The following is a 20,552-nucleotide window of genomic DNA, read 5'->3' on the forward strand; positions in this document are numbered from 1 at the left end:
CCCACTGGCGGGATCTTACGGTCCCACCGACGGCAATCCCCTGCCGCGGGGTCCCTTGCGGCAGAGGGTGTGGACAACGGGAAACTGTTGACAGCGGCGGGACTGGAAGATCCTGCCCCTGGCCAATGGTGGACCGCCTCCGTCCCTTTCGAAACACACCACGAGGGCGCAAGGTGGAAAATCAGGCCCAGTGTATTTACATAGCAACCTGCCTGACCTCAGGGCATCAGAAAATGCTTTAGAGTCAATTAAATACTCACTGGTTTAATGTGGAGACGCAGCAGATCCCACAAACACGGATGAGGTAATGACTAGCTCATCTGTTTATAGAACATAGAACATAGAACAATACAGCGCAGTACAGGCCCTTCGGCCCACGATGTTGCACCGAAACAAAAGCCATCTAACCTACACTATGCCATTATCATCCATATGTTTATCCAATAAACTTTTAAATGCCCTCAATGTTGGCGAGTTCACTACTGTAGCAGGTAGGGCATTCCACGGCCTCACTACTCTTTGCGTAAAGAACCTACCTCTGACCTCTGTCCTATGTCTATTACCCCTCAGTTTAAAGTTATGTCCCCTCGTGCCAGCCATTTCCATCCGCGGGAGAAGGCTCTCACTGTCCACCCTATCCAACCCCAAAGTGGTATCAGTTGAGGGATTATATATTGGCCGCGACACTGGGATAAAAGTTCCTTGGGACTTTTACATTCACCTGAGAGGACAGCCAGTCTAACACTTTGCCTGAAAAACAGCATCTCCAAGAATGCAACGCTACCTCAGCACTGCACTCAAGAGTGTCAGCTGAGATCAGGAGGGGGGACTCTCCGGCATCACTCTTGCAGGCACAAATCACGCTATGGCGTGGAAAATCTCGCAAGAGGGCCATAACACGATTTGCGCCAGGAGAACTCATCTTGAGATTCTTCCCACCCCGGCTGGCGATGTAATCTGGTTCACGCCCAGCGAGATTGAGAACCTTATTAGCATATTTAAATCTGCAATTAATGTATTCAGGTTCGTCTTTAAACCAAATTCACCGGGTCCCTTCAGCTCCGACACCCACCGGCGCAACGTGAGGCTGGTGGAAATCACAACTGGTCTACATTCTGGGGGGTTCAGAGGCCACTGAAGCCAATGGAAAAGTTCATAAATGTGGTCAGGAACAGAAACTGCTGAGAGCCTTCCCAACGCTCGACCCAGCGAAGCCGTCACCGGTATCAAACATTAATTGGTCCACTTAACAGGCTTCACACCGCAAATGATGGCCCCACTGTCTGATTCCTCGGGACCGTGCCCACCAGCTCCCTGCCAGCAAGGGCGACCGGCACTTTAACCGATCCTGCAAAGCAAATCCCACACTGCTCGCAGCCATGACACGAAGAAGACAAGCCCGACGATTCGGGGATGCTGACCGGATTGTTAACGCCGTCGAGACCAGATCGGGAGATCTGTTCCCCTGAGGGACTCGGAGGGTCAACCACAGGGAAGCCAGTGCCTCCTGGGAGGAAGTGGCAGCAATTGTCAGCTTGGGGAGCGTCACCAGGAGGACCGGCACCCAGTGCTGTAAGATCAAATGACCTCCACCGGGCCACACGGTTGGGTTGGCACCGGCTCCCTGGCATTGCCCCCGCCAGCTACCCCCTCCCCACCATGACCATGCACCTGGCACCGCCCCTACCCGGCAGTGTACTGTGTCCTGGCCCGCCCATGTCCACCAGTGCCGCCCACGCCGGTCCCCCACCATCCACCCCCCCATATGCCCCATCCTCGCGCCCCGACCCCAGATCCACTACCCCACACCCATGATGAACAAAGCATGCGGCTCACGATGCCCCAGCTGTGTCTCAGCAGGAGATGTTGGCCCACAACAGACGGGAGAGGGCCCAGATGGGCTGTGGGGCGGCTGGACATCAGAATCCTCATCCCTACGAGGAACAGGCCCTGGAGGCCCCGATGATGGCTGAGGACAGATCGGTCATCGACGTATGGCGCAGAGGTGAGGATTCACTATCCCCCACCCAGATGACCTGTCACACAATAGTGGCTAATGCCATACAGACTGACCCATCCCTCCCACTAACCACATGTCCATTTTACTGCAGGGTGCTGGCCCTTCTGGGGTGATCACCCCCCTTGCCTCCCATGAGAACACCTCAGAGGGGAGTTCCGTGGGGACTGCCATGGGGCATGTGGCACCAGCAAGTGGGTCTGGGCCATCCGGCCTCAGGGCCCCCAGGGGCATCAAAGGCCATGGGATGCAGTAGGCAGCAGGCTGCCTCCACCTCTAATGTGCATCCTGTGAACACACCTAGATGCAGTGACAGAGCACAGAAGGCTAATCAGGTTGAGTACCACTGAGGAGGCATGGGTTGGGGGAGGGGGGGCACCATCGGAGGTTAGGGGCAGTTGGGGACCCATATGTGCAGAATTCAAAGACATTGCACCTGCAAAATAGGACGCCTCTGGCCCTTTCCTCCGCAACGCAGGCTGGCCACAAATCACCTGCAGCAGCCACATGGGATCCTGGATTTCCAACACCAAACCCCCCCCCCCGACCCAGGCACACCATGTGCAGGTGATAGATGTGAGTGAGCACTCAGTAGACAGGAAGGAATCAGACTATGGCATAGATTGTAGAACACCAGCGCTCAGTCTTCGCAGCGGGCTGTCATCACCCCCCTGCCTTTGTCAGTGACCCGCTGATTTGGGGGGGGGGGGGATAACAGACACGGTCATGTCCTACGTGAAGCAGGCTAGGATGAGGGCCTTCCTGGCCCTCTGGGTGTGCCGGATCCTCGCTGCTGCTGCCTGTCCTCCATCCTCCAGCTGGTCCTGCGGGTCCTATCCGGCATCGTCCCCCAGCTCCTCCTAATCCGGCACATCCTCGTCTTCCTCGGACGTGGCTACATGTTTCTCCCTCTCCACCTCCAGTATGTCACCCCACTGCTGTGCCAGGTTGTGGAGGGCACTGCAGTCCATAACAAATTGGCCGCCTCTCTGAGAGGTGTTCTGCAGTGAACCACCAGAGCGGTCAAGGCATTGAACCACATTTTGAGGAGTCCGTTGCACCGCTCAATGACAGCCCGGGTAGCCACATGGGCCATGTTGTATAGGGTCTCCACATCGGTCACCGGGCTATGTACTAGCATAATTAGCCATGTCCCCAGCGGGTACCCCTTATCCCCCAAGAGCCAACCGGCCATCCTGCGGTGGTCCTCAAAGCAACCAGGGATGTCAGACTGCCCAGGATGCAGCCATCATGCACACTGCCTGGGAAGCATGCACACACATGCGTGCCATCTATTGCCCCTTGGACCTGGGGCATCCCGGTGATGGCGGACTATCTTGCTGCCCGGGCATCTTGTTGGGCCTGGTCCATGACAGGTTTATATAGCTCGCTGCCCAGGCAAACAGGGCATCCGTTACGTCACATGTGGGCTGTAGCTTGTGCGATGCTACACAAGTGCCCACTCGAGCGCTGGAATGATCCCGAGGTGCAGACGTTCAGGGCTGCAATGACCGTGATGGCCAGAGGGAGTAGGTGTCCTCCTCCTCCATGTGGTGCCAAGTTTGCAATATCATGGCACAGGTGCCACACCATCTCCTTGTCGAGGCGGGGCCTTCTGCGGCACGTTCTGTCCGTCATCTGTTCGAAAGGCCAACTACGCCTGTACACCTTGAGCTTTCACCGGCCTCTCATTCTGGGTCCTTCCCTGGCTAATGGGCGGCTGGGTTCTCAGGGTGTGGAGCGGGGCCCTTCACATGGGCACCGCCTCACCCCTCTGTTGACGCTGCTGCCATCACCTTCTCCGGCGTCTGGCAGCCTGGCCTGCCAGCAGCACCATGAGGGCAGCCTCCGTGGGGTACAAGATATCATCCATCTCATATAATATCTGTGAGGAATTGGAGAGGGTGAGAGACTGACAGCCAGAGGAGTCTTCCACCCCGGGACCCTCCATTCCCCCATTACTCCCCCCCCCCCCCCCGACCCCCAGCCGCCGTGGGGCCCCTTGGTCACCGGACCCCACACCCTGTACCACAGAGACCCACATGCAACATTACCTGGACCGGGTGCTAATCCCCTCTCCAGTGCACAGACTCACCCTGTGGTCGCCGAGATGCCCCGGTGTTGGAGCCCCGCCCCTGGGTGTTCGGATGTTGTCCGCTGCATCTGTGGTGTTGCCTCCTGAAGGGCTCAGGCACAGTGTCCAGGCATCACGCTCTGATTGGGATGCCAGGCAACAACTGCCACATGGCACACCTATCCACGGGAATCCACTTGGGAGCTGTGAAGTGCTCACTTAGCTACGATTGCCAATTCCTATTAGCAATAGCCTTCCTCCGCCCCACCAGAGGCCTCCGCAGTCAGTGGGAGTTATGGGTGGTTAGTGGGACAGACAGGCAGGGGCTGGGGTCGCCACCGTAATGGGTACACATGATCCAAGGGGTGGCATGGCAAACCGTCAGGCGCTGAGACAACCTCCCCCCCCCGCCCCCTACCCTGCACCTGAGCACTGGTGCAGCAGCTTCAGTGACGCCGGGCTCATTGCCTGGGAGCAGAGATGTCTCCTCACCTCCCCACAGCAGTCATTCTGCCAGCTTCACATTTTTAAAAAAAGAGTACTTATCGGCGCCTGCGTGACCACTTGCTGGTGAGGCAGTTAGATTCGGGGTCATTCCCGTTAATTGTATGGAGATTGGCTTTAAGTGGTGATTAATGCTTTCTCGCTATGCCACGGCAGGATCCTGATTTCACCAACGGGCCAGTTAGATCGCAAACTGATTGGTGCCCGGCGTGGCTCCGGATGGTGGCCTCTGCCGCGATCTAACGGACACGTTGCACTCTCGCTCAAGCAGCCATTAAATCATGCCAATATGTTTAATTTTTAACTAATTTAAAAACATAAATAATATTTGTGCTGTTTGGGGTCTGTACAGCTTTTTTTAAGAGAGGAAGGAGGCCTCAGAAGTAAAAAGGTTGAGGGCCTGTAGTGATTGTCCCTTTAAGGGCAACACAGCAGAGTAAGGGTCACCTGGCCTGAGTGACCAATCGGGATTCAGAGTTGGGAATCACCCCAGGTGGAGGAGTCTCTTAGGCAGGAGGCATTCCAGAACTAGCTGCAGACATGCTGCTTCACTTGTAGATCCTTGCAAATAAATCCTTTGTTATTCACTAATTAAGTCTCTGAAAGTGCATTATTACAAGGCCCCTGCTTTATATCACTAGGGGTGACTTAGGAGGATGTTAGATTTCTAAACACCAAACCCTATTCTGACAGGTTCAATGGCGAACAGTATAGATACCTTTAAAGGGAAGCTAGACAAGTACGAGGAAGAAAGGTGGTAGAAGGATATGGGGGTAAGTAAGGAAGCATGAGATCTCATAAAAAACATTGGACTAGATCAGGTGGGTTGAATGGCCTGTCTGTGTGATGTCAATTCTCTACAATTCTAGTTAATCAAGAGCATCATCGCTGATAGACAGGGACATGCACAATATACGCCATTCACTAACATTCAAGTTGCAAAGGGAACTCACTCATCAGTATATAAGGAAGTATGGCCTAATTCAGCTGAGATGGTCATCATTAAATTTCACTTTCACCGAATAAACAAGTGCATAAAAAACATTAATGGTGCAGTTCTTACCTGTAGGTTGTCCACCTGAATTTTCACAGCTTCCAGAGAGCCAGTCAGCAAACGGAAACGTGAAAGGGAGTACCTAGCATCCATCATGTGGCCATTAATCTCTTCGAAGGCGTCCTTGTAAATATTCCACTGGTCCAGCACTGACTGAAGAGTAATCTTTAGTTGGCCAACCTGAAACATTGCAAGACTGAGCACTGATTACGTGTTCTCTGCTTGGGAAAGACAACATGTGTGGAACTCTCAACTGAAGTCAAAGAAAACATATTCTGGACCATCAGACGGAGTTGATTAACGGAGTTGATTGCTGCTTCATAACGAAAGTGCTGCGACAATAAATGATTGCCTGTATTAGCGGCCACTGTAGGGGGGGGGGGTTTCTCCTTCTACGATTTGCTTTTTCACTAGTGTCATCTGTCTCATCTGAGCTTCATCTTAATTGTTGGGTCTCCAAAAATGAATTTTCTTGCTTCCCACTCTCCTTTTCTACCCCCAGACAGGGCCGAGGGAGTGGGGTCTAATTGGATAGGTCTCACAAAGAGTCACTACAGAAGTGAGAGGTCAAACGGCCTCCTTCTGTGAGATGTTACGAAAAGGGGCGTTAAACATGCTCACAACAACTGGCAAGGTTTTGGTGCGTGGCATCCTACCCTGAAAAAACAATATAATTGTTCTTGGGATGTTTATGGCTGGGACAAGGCTGGAATTTTTGTCCTTCCCGTGATCCCGTTAGGAGCTACAGCATAGTTCAGGGTTGGAGTCACATGTAGGCCAGGCTGGGTGGGAGTGTGATAGATTCCTTTCCCTAAAGGGCATTATCAACCCTCTGGGCTTTTACAACAAGCCAACAGATTCCAAGGTCTTGTAGCAAGCCACAAATAAGATTTTTGGAATTGGTGGGATTTGAACGACAACATCTGGATTCCCGATGTGCCATGTCAGAACCGATCCAGTGCCAGACCATTCGGCAACCATGCCCTCAGCACTCAATACCATTCAATTCTAGGTAACGGAGCCAGTAAGGTCAGTTTGATTGGCTACAAGCGTAGCCAGCGCCCGGGGTATTGAGGTTGCAGGTCCCAGCGCTGTTATTATCCGCACATTCACCAGACGATAGCTGCTGATTGATTAATTTGCTTCTCTACGCTGGAAACAGAGTCAAAGTAAGAGGCAGGAAATTCACGCAAAGTAGCTAATGCACTTCTTTTGAGTGAATCATAGACACGGCATGGCAAGTGGAAATTCACTCCACTGCCATTTGTATGTAATGCAACACAGCCTAATCCCGCATCATTACCAAGTGGTCCAGATGAGCCCAGGAGTGATTGAGTTCTCGGAGTGTTTCCATAACACTGCTGGACACCTCCTCTTTCTTGTTCTGGATCAGGAGCAGCCCACTTTGTTCAACCTTCTCTACTTCCTTTTCTTTCACTCGGATCACATCTTCCAGTTCCTAAGAAATAAAATTACATGGAATTTACAGTACAGGAAAAAAAAGGCTGATGTTTATGCTCCACACGAGTCTTTACCACTTTAATTACTTCATCGTGCCCCATCCTTTTATTCCATTTCCCTCACGTGCTTCTCCAGCTTTCTGTTCTACGTTATGCTCCTCCACTACTCCATGCGGTAGAAAGTTCCACATTCTCAGTCGTCTTTGGGGAAAACTCTTCCTCCTTATCGGATTTATTTGTGGCAATCTTACATTCAATGGAATTGGATTTTGGACTCCTCAGAAGAGGCAACCTCTCCTCTACATAAACCATATTGATGCCCTTCATAACCCTAATCTCCTCTCTCCCATCCATTTTCCAGAGAAAGGAGCCCTGAGATTTTCCTGAGAGTTGAGAAGGGGTGCATGCAGATACCATTACATGGGAAACCTTAGCATTAGTCTCATCAGTTTGAGGATAAGGATTTTCTGCAGTTCAATGGATTGACAAAGTACTGACCACAGGTCTAGTGCCACTGCATGAGAAGGTGCAACCAGACCAGACCAGAAATCTTCACTTGATTTATATATTTATATAAGTGCACAGAGACACTTAGGAGGAGCTGGGAGAGTGACTTCTTGATGATTTGGGTGCAAGGGCCAGCGTGATGACACAGAATTTATTTTTTATTTTATTTTTAAAAAAAATTTAGAGTACCCAATTCATTTTTTCCAATTAAGGGGCAATTTAGCGTGGCCAATCCACCTACCCTGCACATCTTTGGGTTGTGGGGGCGAAACCCACACAGACACGGGGAGAATGTGCAAACTCCACACAGACAGTGACCCAGAGCCGGGATCGAACCTGGGACCTCGGCGCTGTGAGGCAGCAGGGCTAACCCTCTGCGCCACCGCGCCGCCCTTATGATGACACAGAATTGAGGAAGTAAAGAGATTTGCATTTAGTTCCATACCTGGCAATCCTTCAGTGCAGTATGGACAGAGGCAAGGTCATTGATGGAATGCCACTTCTTCAGTTTCTCTTCCTGAGTTTCAAACCACGTTTTCAAGCACCGGACACTATTCTCATACTCAGTCCATGATTCTAGTGAGCCTTCTAATGACCTTATCTGTCGATATAAATTCACATTATTACAAGCCAGCCATTAAACCGGAGCTGGTTAGAAATTAGTGACCACCATCTTGGCGGACAAATTTAAATACAGCGTCTTCCAGAAGACAGTGGAACCTGTTGCGCATTCACATGGAGAAACAACACAACTCGACTTCCTGACTGGGAGCAAGCACGGTCACCCAGTTGCAGGTGACAACAGGTGAGGATTACGGGCCACAGGTTTCACAATGTGTAAAACTCACTGGGACTCGCAGGGGCTGTGTTGCCTCGTTTCTGGTTGAAGACCTATCAGCAGGTGTTTCGACTGGGTTTTAGTTCACTGGGGAGTTAGATACATTGAAATACAGGAACAAAAGTAGCCACCTGAGCCTGCTCGGTCATTCAATTCAGATAGCTGATCCATACCCCAACACTATCTACCAACTTTAGTTTTACAGCCCTTAACAACATAACTCTCTCAATATCACTTTCCAAATTTTCCATCAGCACCTTTGTGAGAGAGAGCATTCCAAATTTCTGATCCCTTTTGTAGGCCTCACCCCTGAAGTCCTAGCACTGCTTTTAATATGGTGTCCAGAACTGATTTTTTTAAAAATGTAGTAATTTACGGAATGTGGGCGTCATTGGCTAGGCCAGCATTTATTGCCCATCCCTAATTGCCTCCGAGTAGGTAGTGGTGAGCCGCCTTTTTGAAGCACTGCAGTCTACGTGGTTTAGGAAATAATCTAATCCAATTTTCTTAGGTTGAAAATGGCTGACCACGCTTAATGGCCTTCACCCAAAATGAACTCCATCTGCCACAGTTTCTACCCACTCGTTTCGTCTCTCAATCTCACTTTATATTTGTCTCTGATGAGAGGGTGTGGGTTGGCGCAATGGCACAGAATTGAGGATGTAATGAGGTTTGCTCCCATCCTCACTATTCACTGTGCCACTAAACTTGAGTACCGTCAACAAATGCCACTGGCAGGAGTTTAGTGCCACAGATGTTGTATGGCAACAAAGTTACCTCTGACAATGGCTATATGGGCTACTCCAGTGCAACAATCCTTGCTCATTACTAATGTCATTAATCCAGGTATTGTTTCCCTCGACAGTGAAGTTCAGCTGGTCCACGCTCACAATGCCTGGAGCACTGGGACTGGACACTTCCTGGCCTTTTACGCAGCAAAGTAATCTCTTTGAGAGAGGCAAAAAGAAGAAACAGCAAGAAACTCAGGTCCACAAAGGGAGAAAACTGGTTGGGAAAATTCCTCCCCTCGTCTCTCAGGCTAATCGAACTCAGTCCAGGAAAATGAGTGAATCTATCAGTTACCTTCTCAGTAATAAGCCCTTGCAGCAGTTGCCACCTCCTGTTCATGACTCCAAGGCGCTCAGCAAAATCGGTTTTGTCACTGCGCTTGCTCTCCACATCATGGCTACTGATCTGTAACACTGACTGGTTCACAAAGTCCACTGTCAGCTGCTTACAGGTCAGGTCAATCTTGAAAGCCTGCAAAATGCAAATATGTCATAACTAGAACAATCCGGTGCATCAGTGTCAACAGAGACCACTGCCCCTAGGGCGTAGTTAACAAATTAGACAAACACAAGGCTTAGATTTGAAGTCATCGCAACATAAACATTTGAACTGATTGTCGATTACATCAATCTCTATTCCACCCAGTTTTCCTATTCTCCCTAACCTGTGCACCAACGGTAACTAACCCCGGGCGGCACGGTGTTGTAGCGGTTAGCACTGCTGCCTCACAGCGTCGAGAACCCGGGTTCGATCCCAGCCACGGGTCACTGTCTGTGTGAAGTTTGCACATTTCTCCAGTGTCCACGTGGGTGTCACCCCCACAACTCAAAAAGATGCGCAAGGTAGGTGGATTCACCACGCTAAATTGTCCCTTATTTGGAAAATAAATGAATTGGGTACTCTAAATTTTTTTTTTTTTTTTAAACAGTAACCAACCCAGTCCAATACTTCAACTGGTTGGCAACAAGGAAAGGGACAAACTGCCCTGACTCTGTTCCTCGCACACCCGCTCAGCTCCTCCATCTTACAGTGGACCTGAGGTCATGAACTCAGGTTAAAACTGACCTTATGCCCCTTGAGTCCACAGTAATAAGCTGATGCTCCAATAGTGTGCCATCAAAGCAATGTCAAAACTCTACCCTTACAACAATCACCACTTACATTAAAGGTGTTTTGTGGTAGATGCAATGAAACATCCTGATCCCTTCAAATAGAATCCAACACTGAGCCGCAGCATAACTTTTTAAATAATCTTTTATTTGTTAACGGGATGTGGATGTCAATAGCATTTATTGCCCATCCCTAATTACCCTTGAATCAACCACATTGCTGTTGGTCGAGAGTGACATGTAGGCCGGACCAAGTAAGTAGGGCAGATTTCCTTCCGTAAAGGACATTGGTGAACCCGATGTGTTTTTACAACAATCGACAATGGTTTCATGGTCATCATTAGACTTTTATTTCCAAGTTTTGATTCAAATTTCACCATCTGCCATGGTGGGATTCAAACCTACGACCAGATCTTTCCCTGGGTCTCTGGATTACTAGTCTAGCGACAATACCATTACACTGCTGCCTCCCCTACTAGGGCAGATGACCAAAATCTCAGTCAGCATGTCGTATGTTCAAGCCCCACTTGAGAAACTGGAGCCCATAATCCAGGCAAACTCTTCTGCACAATACTGAAGGAGTGCTGTCACATCAGAGTGCTGTCTTTCGGATCAGCACATGTAATCGAGGCCCTGTCTGCCCCTTTGGCTAGACGGTAAAGAACTCATGGCACAATTCAAAGCTGAGCAGGGGAGCTCCCCCTCGTGTCCGAGCCAATGTTTATTCTTCAGGCAACATCACTAAAACAGATTACCTGGTCATTATCACTTAGCTATGTACAGGACTTTGTGATGCAAAAATGGGGAGCCTACTTCCCTACAAAACAACAGTGGCTGCAACTCAAGAGCGGTTCATCGATTTCAAAACACTTTGGAATGTTCAGGGAATTTAATATGGTGCTATATAAATACAGGGTCTCCTTTGGCTTCTACTTTTTAGAATCTCAGAAACAGAAGGAGGCCATTCAGCTCTTTCAGTATGTTCTGCATTCAATTAGATCATGGATGATCTGTATCTTAACACTGTCTACCCACCTCGCTTCAGTAACCTTTGATATCTTTACCCCAACAAAGGTCTTTCAAACTCAAGTCTTGAAATTTTCCATTGATCCTCAGCCTTAAAGTCTTTTTGGAAGAGAGAGTCCCAGACTTCCACTACACAGGGTATGAAGACTTGTTTCCTGACATCACCCCTGAATGGTCCACCTCTAATTTTAAGTTTATGCCATCTTGTCCTGGACTCTCTCACTAGATGAAAGAGTTTATATCCAAATAGTCCATGCCAGTGTTTATTGTAATGAATATAGGACAGTGTTATATATTATATTTTATATTTGTGGCAGTAATGATATTAAAAACCCTGGTTTAAAACACATACATACCGGATGGGTTTCCGGTGGAATATTATAAAAAATCAAGGATAAGCTGGTACCCCTGATGGTGGGGATGTTTGAAGAGGCGATATGGAAGGGGGTGTTGACACAAACTTTGGGACAGGCATCGATTTCGCTGCTGCTAAAAAAAGATAAGGATCCGACGGAGTGTGGGTCGTATAGGCGTATATTGCTTCTGAATGTGGACGCAAAAGTATTGGCGAAGGTACTGGCGGGTAGGCTGGAGGAGTGCCTCCCGAAGGTGATAGGTGAAGATCAGACGGGGTTCGTGAGAGGGAGGCAGCTCTTTTCAAACGTTAGAAGGGTATTGAACGTAATTATGGCACCGGCAGAGGGGAAGGAAACAGAGGTGCTTGTGGCATTGGACACTGAGAAGGCGTTTGACCGGGTACTTGATGGCAGTTCTGGAGCAGTTTGGGATTGGACCAGCATTTGTGAACTGGGTAAAGCTACTATATAAGGAGCCGAGGGCGAGTGTCCGCACAAACAACATCAGCTCGAGATACTTTTCTCTCCACCGTGGAACTAGGCAGGGATGTCCTATGCCCCCCTGCTGTTTGCACTCGCGATTGAGCCGTTGGCCATCGCATTAAGACGTTCGGGGGCATGGAAAGGAATAGTGCGGGGGGGGGGGGGGGGGGGGGGGAGGGATATAGAGCATAGGGTGTCCTTATATGCTGCTGACTTGTTGTTTTACGTGTCGGAACCGAGTGTGTCGATAGGGGGAAGATTGGAGCTGCTTCGAGTGTTTGGGTCTTTCTCGGGGTACAAACTAAATCTAGACAAGAGTGAGTATTTTGTGGTGTCTCGGCCGGGGGTGAGGGCAGGGGTGGGGGGTGCTGCCATTCCGTAGGACAGGAACTCACTTTAGGTACCTGGGGGTGCAGGTTGCCCGGGAATGGGGGGGGGGCTCCGCAGGTACAACATTTCTAGTTTGGTGGGGAGAGTGAAAGCTGATCTGGCAAGGTGGGATGGTCTCCCTCTGTCACTGGCGGGTCGGGTACAGGCGGTTAAAATTAACGTGTTGCCGCGATTTCGGTTTATTTTTCAATGCCTGCCGATTTTCCTGCCATAGGTTTTTTCAGAGAGTTTGAGGGAAGGATTACTTCGTTCAAATGGGGAGGGAAGGTGGCCAGAGTTAGAAAGGTGCTGCTACAGAGGGGAAGGCAGGCAGGGGGTTTGGGTCTCCCGAACCTGATGTATTATTACTGGGCGGCGAATGTGGAGAAGGTGCGGAGCTGGGTCAGAGCGGTTGATTCCCAGTGGGTCAGGATGGAGGAGAGTTTGTGCAGGGGGTCGGGATTGAAAGCACTAGAGCCGCTCCCAATAGCCCCAGGGAAATACACGGGGGTCCGGTAATAATAGCTTCATTGAGAATTTGGAGGCAGTTTCGCCAACATTTCGGGTTGGGGACAGGGTTAAGGGAAATGCCGATTCGGGGGAACCACAGATTTGAGCCAGGGAGGTGGGATGGAAATTTTCAGAAAGGGAGGAGAAGGGGATTAAGACACTAAAAGATTTGTTACTTAGGAGTTTGTTTGCAGGATTGAAGGAGCTGGGAGCGAAGTATGGGCTGGAGCAGGGGGAAATGTTTAGATACATACAGGTTCGAGATTTTGCCAGAAAGGAGATACAGAGCTTCCCGGTGGAGCCGGCCTCCACATTGCTGGAGGAGGTGCTGACGACAGGGGACTGGAGAAGGGGGTAGTGTCAGCAGTTTACGGAGCCATTTTGGACGAGGACAAGGCACCACTGGAAGGGATCAAAGCAAAGTGGCAGGAAGAGTTGGGAGAGGATATGGAGGAGGGGTTCTGGTGTGATGTGCTCCGGAGAGTGAATGCCTCCACCTCGTGCGCGATATCACGGTCATATGCTTTGGTCCTGTCCAAAGCTAGAGGACTACTGGAAGGCGGTTTTTAGGGTAATTTCTAAAGTGGTGCACGTGAAACTGGATCCGGGCCCCCGGGAGGCCAAATTCGGGGTGTCGGACCAGCCAGGGTTGGAAACTGGTGCGGAGGCATATGTTGTAGCCTTCGCCTCGTTGATCGCCCGAAGGCGGATCCTGATGGGATGGAGAGCAGCCTCTCCACCCAGTGCCCTGGCGCGGTGGGGGGACCTGTTGGAATTCTTGACTCTTGAGAAGGTTAATTTTGAACTGAGGGGAAGGATGGAGGGTTCTACAATTCATGGGCATTATTCATCATGCACTTTCAAGAACTGGATAACATCGAACATTAGTTGGGGGGGGGGGGGGGGTGAAGGAGCGGGCGATGTGTGTTAATGGTGACTATGGGTGATTCCTGATTCCTTTTTGTCGTTTGTTTATGTGAACATGTGGGCTAATGTTTGGGGTTTGGTGGGAGGATGGGATCGTTATTGACATGGGGATTGACATATTTGTTACTGATTATTGTTTATTGTTGGTGGGTGTAAATTTGGGAGGAAATGTGAAAAAGGAGAATAAAACTTTTTTTTTTAATGCATACATGCACTATCTCTGCTAAAGCTGTGATTAAGGGATTATAAAAAGTGAGGTAATCATTGATTTTAACCATTTACATCTTTACAGAGACGGGTAATGCAATATTGATTTGACTGTTGGAGGTTCCCTGGAGTGTTGTCAATTTGAGGGATTGTGTTTAGTCTTAACTAAGCAGGTCATGGGACATCTTAGTGGGAGGAGTCAGAAGAATGTGTTATGCTTGGGATACAGACGATGCAATTAATGGAGGGAGCCAGGTCTGTCTGTAGTTTTGCAGTCTCCTATCTGATTTTAAGTTGAACAGCAGTTCGCCATAGGATTTGAGTTTGACAAGACAGAAGTGTTTTCATGTTGTTCCTGAAAGGGTCTCTCTCCACAGGTCTGCCCTGAAAGAACATAACAGTGCAGAAGGAGCCATTTGGCCCATCGAGTCTGCACCGACCCACTTAAACCCTCACTTCCACCCTATCCCCGTAACCCAATAACCCCTCCTAACCCTTTTTGGTCACCAAGGGCAATTTATCATGGCCATTCCACCTAGCCTTCACATCTTTGGACTGTGGGAGGAAACCGGAGCACCCGGAGGAAACCCATGCAGACAAGGGGAGAACGTGCCGACTCCGCACAGACAGCGACCCAGCGGAGAATCGAATCTGGGGCCCTGGCACTGTGAAGCCACAGTGCTATCCACTTGTGCTACCATGCTGATAAGCAAGTAACCCTGATAAGTGTCATTTTAACTGTATTGGGCTGCTTAATTAGAATATATAGTGGCAGTTGTGGGTAGGGAGTTAAAGTTTCCCCCCCCTTTTATTTAAGAACTATTTTAACTGTTAGTTGGAAAGCTATTGCTGTGTTGCTAATGTGATCGATTCCGTGTTTAAATCAAAGTTTGTTTTTTAAAGTATACCTATTGGTCAGTGTTATCACTCCTGTGATTTAATAGTCTTCACTCACAAATCTTACAAATTGCAAATTGTTGCGATTCTTGTACGCGAGTCCTCACATTATGTTCACGCAAGCCTTCTCCATCTTTTTATCATCTAAATCTACTATCGTAATAATCTCTCCTTTTCCCATTTGTTCCTTTCAACTTCCTCTTAAACACATCTATTCAATATCATTCACTTCAACCTCTCCCTGTAGTAGTGAGTTCTATGTTCCCAACACTCTCTGAGTGAAGCGATTTCTTCTAAATTCCCGATTGGATTTCTTGCTGACTGTCTTATATTAACGGCCCCAAGTTAGGTTCTTCCCAACAAGAAAAAACATTTTCTCTGTTATCCTCTCTATCAAAACCTTTCATAATTTTTATGACCTTTCTTCAAGAGAGAAGAGACCTCGCCTGTCAATCCTTTCCTGATATGTATACCTGTATAGCTCTGGTGTCATTCTTGTAAACCTCTGCATCCTCTCTAGCGCCTCTATATCATTTCTATAATATGGGGCTCAGAAATGCACGCAACACTTCAAGTGTGGTCCAACTAAGGTTCCATTCAGGTTTATCATGACTTTACTATTTTTCATTTCTATTGACAGCGACTTTGTGCTTGATTTGCATTTCCCCTCTGCTAACCTATGGTGCAGCTTTTATCAATTGATCTATTTGTACTCTGAGATCGCTCTGTTCTTCAACCCCGTCTAGATTTGCACCTTATAATAACTGACCTTCCGCTTCTTTCTAACAAAATGTGCTACCTCACATCTATAGGTATTGAACTTCTTTGCCAGTTATCTGCCCATTCTACACATTTATTAATGTCCTCCTGCAATTTGTTGCCGACGTCCTCAGTATTGACTATTCTGCCCCCCCCCCCCTCCCCATCTTCAATATAAGAATCACATTGGTCTGGATTCTCTGTTTTTGGGACTATGTCCCCATGCTAGCAGGCAGCTGTCGTGGAGCTCGCAGCCCCAGCTGCCGATACGCCCCAGCACTTCCAGGTCAGAGGCCCCAGATGCGGCCGTGCCGTGCTCCATGGTGGACTCAGACCGCAGACCTGCAGTGCCGAAATAGTGCCCCCGATCGGCAGCTCACCCGACCCGGATCACCCGCACAAAAAAAAAAACAGTCCCAAATGACCCCCCCCCCCTCGCCCTCCGATCGGCACTCCCCCGACTGTGGCGGCCCCGGACTGAGTCCGCAGCCACCATGCGGGTATCACGGACGGTGGGACCATGAGTGGTCCACGCCGTCTGGAATTCGGCCAGTTGAGGACGGAGAATAGCGGGGCGGGCCTCAGGCAATGGCCTCAGGTGGTGGATAATCGGCATGGCGTACTCCCCAAGTACGCCGTTATTCAGGGGGCGGAGAATCGCAAAACCAGCGCCAGGCCTGATTTCATGTGGGAAACTGGATTCTCCGCCCCATCGCCGAACGTGACTTTGGCATCGGGGTGCGGAGAATCCAGCCCATTAGCTATCTTCTGTCCTCTGGCGCTACACATTTATCTAACAAATCATTAACTATGCGTAGTAATGCTGCTACTATCTTTTCCCGAGATACTTTTAAAGTACATTGATGCAATCCATCCATGCTTAATCCTCTTTGAGTTACTCAATAATTCCCTTTTTATTTTAAATGCTTACTTTGTTTCTCATCCCATCATTCAATAAATACCAAAGTGAATTAATTATTGAACAACTCTTTATTGTTACCGGTGGTATTACCCTGTACATTCCTTAAAGGTCCCATTATCATCACAGCCTTCCTTTATTTATTGATGTGCCTGTAAAACAATTTACTATTTTGTTTTATGTTCCTTGAACATTTAATTATAAAATTCTCTTTGCCTTCATAATTTTTTGTTGATTTTTCTCTTGATCACTTTCTATTCTCTCTGATCATTCATTCCTCTGCTGTCTATGCACTTAATAAATGTCTTTTCTCAACCCTCAATTGGTCCCATGTGTCTTTATTCATCTATGGAGGCTCACTAGTGTTTAGTTTGTTCTTTCCTTTTAGCAAAAATATTTTCCCTGCATTCTGTTGAACGCCGTTTTAAATATTTCCCATTATTGTTCCACATCGTTGTTAACCAATAATGTTTTCCCTAGTTCTACCCTCAGTCTCTCAAATCAGATATTCTCCAATCTATTAACTTTTCATAGCACTTTTGTCCTTCTCTATCTCTAACATAATCTTAAAGCATTGTGATATTATGGTCACTATTGCCTAGATGCTCTCCTGTTTACTTCTCTTATCTGTTCTGGATCATTCCCCATTACTGGAGCCTACAGTAAATCTTCCCTGGGTGGGTTTCTTTACATATAAGATTAGAAAGGAATCCTTTATACATTGTAGGAGCTCCATTTCCTTCTCCCCTTTACTGTTCTGTTTCTCTCTATAAACCCTATCAAATCTTTTCATATCTTGAATTAAATTTTAGATTGATCACTTAATTTTAATTTTCTACCCCTTAATTTTCTACATTCAAGGGAATACAAGCCTATTGACACACTTTCTTCTTTACCTTGTACTTTTTGAGACATTGTTGTATCATCTGTGAACCCACTGCACTTTTGATCCTCTTGTCATCCTCTTCAATTATTTGATCCATCAGTGAGATCCAGTTCATGAGCTCGTTGATGGCTGTGCGTGAAGGCAATTTCTCCATCTGAAGCTGAGAAATGAAAGACTTTCAGCCCCCTCCACTGCCAACACCAGACCTGCACATTTGACACTCTAGCAGGAGAACTGAGCTTCGTACTTTCATTTAAAATAGGGCCCGCAATCAACATAATGATAAACCCACTGATTTTGGCAGATGGGTTTGAGTAAATCATGATAGATTATTGGTGCTGAAGCATAGCGAAGAAGATTAATATTTATTGCTGAGCTGTCCTACCTCTCAAATCAATACCTTCCTATGTGAATGCTTGATGTTAGCTTTAGACAGCTCCTCTGATGGTCTAGTGAGTGAAGCTCCATAGATCAGAAAGTACCAGGATTGATTCCTCATCCGTGCTACAATACCCAATGCTCAATCACAAGCAGATTAGGGGTCATCCTGCTACAATTATTCTCAATACCCTGTCACTGGGGAGGTGGGGAGAAAGAAAGCAGCCAGGAAACACGAGGATTTGAAGACCAGATTCAGCTCTGTTGAGGTGCCTCGTAGTCACATGCCTGCTGACGCTTCCATCTACATTCGCACATGAACAGCAGTGGCTTACAAACCACAGATCTTCCCAGCACAGAATGAGGCCATTCAGCCCATTGAATAGGTGCCAGCTCATTGCTGGAACAAAGACAAACCAAAATTAATCCAAACGCCCCAAAGGCCCTGAATTAAATCCCAAAATTAATCACTATGCCTCACTCTCTCCCTCCAGACCTGTATCTGTCTGAAGAAGGTGCTGTAGACAATGAAGGAGAAAAGGAATCAGCAGGTCTATCCACCCCCCCCCCCCCCCCGAGCTTCCTGCCTGGAAACTAATGTCATCCAAACTCTTCACGCACCGCTAGCTTCAGAACAGACCCCTTCGACCAGGTGGAACACAAATCCCACCAATACCTGGTGCAGCTTCTCTTGGACCAATGGGATTTGAGTAAGGAGTTCCGTCCACTGGCTGTCCGTCTGGGCCAGCCCGGATCGCAAGGCTGCTGTGTCCACCTTCTTCAGCCGCAGCAGTTGGTTTCCTCGGCTCAACACGGAGGACTTGAGGGAGGACTTGGTGTCGACCTCCTTGGAAAATTCCTAGAAGAGGAAGAGGAAGGAGTCAGGAGAACGCTTGCACAAATGCTCGAGCATTAATGACTTTGAAAGCAGACAGTTATTAAAAGAACCAGTTATGTGCAGTGCTCAATGGGGGGGGAAATGTAAATCGGTCTATTCAAAATGCATGCGCTATTAGAGTTATACAGCACAAGAGGGGGCCATTTGGCTCATTGTGCTTGTGACAATTCTTTGAAAGAGTCATTCACTGGCCCACTCTGTCCCCTTAGTCCTGCAAGCTTTGCTCTCTAAACTATCTTTCCAATTTCCTTCTGGAAGCTACCACTGAATCTGTGCCTGACGTTCTTTCAGACAGTGCATTCCAGATCATAGCAACTTCTCTGTGTAAAATAAGCTCTGCTCATCTCCTCCCACCCCCCCACCTCTAGTTCTTTTACCAATTGTGGGGAGGCGGTGGTGCAGTGCTATTGTAACTGGTCTAGTAATCCAGAGACCCAGGATAATACTCTGGGGTTCGAATTCCAACATGGTAAATGGTGAAATTTGAATTCAATAAAAATCAGTAATTTTTTTAAAAGTCTAATGATGACCATGAAGCCATTGGCGTAAAAAGCCTTTTGGTTCACTAATGTCCTCTAAGGAAGGAAATCTGTTATCCTCACCTATCCAGATCCACAGCATTAAATGCTGGCCCAGCTAGACGCCCACACCTCATGAATGAATTCTTAAAAACTTAGCTTGAATCTGCGTGTTCTGGTGATCACCCCTCCTTCTGCCAGTGGAAATTCTTTTTCCTTATTTTAAAAAATTCTTTCATGAGATGCTAGCATTTGTTACCCGTCTCTGAATGTCTCTAGAACTGAGGGTATTTAAAAGTCAATCACATTGCTATGGGTTTGGAGTCATTGGTAATCCAATCCAGGTAAGGACTGCAGATTTCCTTCCCTAAAGGGACCAGATGGGGTTTTACAACAATTGCGGCGTGGTCATCATTAGATCTTTTTTATTGAAGTCAAATTTCACCATCTGCCATGGTGGGATTCGAACCCAGGTTCCACGAGAATTAGCCTGTCTCTCTGGATTACTAGTCTATTGACAATACCACTACGTCACTGTCTTTCTTATTGCCCTGTGTAATGGTGGGTGAGCTACTGGCTAGATCTGACAATACCCAAGAGGTAAGGGTGTCTGCAAAAAGTAAATTCCTTTTATGCAGAGATGGGAGGCCAAGAGAGAATTTAGGAACTTTTTGATGCCTTTAATACACGGTAACATATCGCTTTCAGGGAGAATAATGCTCTGCTAAAGTTTCAGTTCAATGCTATAGAGGAGGTTCATATGATCAAACCAACCACATTAAATTGGCCCATATTCTTATCAACTTGGGAAACACCAACAACAGTTGCGGATCCTGCTGCATTCAGAGGGGCAGCTCACTGTCTACCTGGTTGATGAGATATTTGCTTTTCACTCTGGACAAGACCGCTGAGCTAACAGCACGGAGGGAGTCTCCAGCTCAGGAAAGGGGCCACTCGATACATCAAGTCTATCCTAGCGCTTTTCTCCACTTGCTTCTCAGGTCGAACCCTACATCTTTCAAGCGACTCTCTAATTTTGAATTCTGCACACTGCTGGGTTATTGCAG

General features: G+C 48.0%; 1 protein-coding gene across 13 annotated transcripts in view; it reads right to left on the reverse strand.

Annotated features, from left to right (window-relative positions):
* Nucleotides 1–20,552, reverse strand: part of syne1b (spectrin repeat containing, nuclear envelope 1b) — a 669,902-nt gene that overhangs the window by 193,722 nt on the left and 455,628 nt on the right. For all 13 annotated transcript variants that reach the window (XM_072505314.1, XM_072505250.1, XM_072505295.1 and 10 more), the window contains 6 exons: nucleotides 18,746–18,928; nucleotides 17,702–17,851; nucleotides 9,538–9,714; nucleotides 8,062–8,217; nucleotides 6,953–7,108; nucleotides 5,659–5,829 (listed from right to left, as the gene is read on the reverse strand). In XM_072505314.1, the coding sequence (XP_072361415.1) occupies nucleotides 5,659–5,829; nucleotides 6,953–7,108; nucleotides 8,062–8,217; nucleotides 9,538–9,714; nucleotides 17,702–17,851; nucleotides 18,746–18,928 (993 nt within the window). The remainder of the gene's footprint in view (nucleotides 1–5,658; nucleotides 5,830–6,952; nucleotides 7,109–8,061; nucleotides 8,218–9,537; nucleotides 9,715–17,701; nucleotides 17,852–18,745; nucleotides 18,929–20,552) is intronic.

Source organism: Scyliorhinus torazame, chromosome 1, assembly GCF_047496885.1.
Source record: "Scyliorhinus torazame isolate Kashiwa2021f chromosome 1, sScyTor2.1, whole genome shotgun sequence".
NCBI classification, from domain to species: Eukaryota; Metazoa; Chordata; class Chondrichthyes; order Carcharhiniformes; family Scyliorhinidae; genus Scyliorhinus; species Scyliorhinus torazame.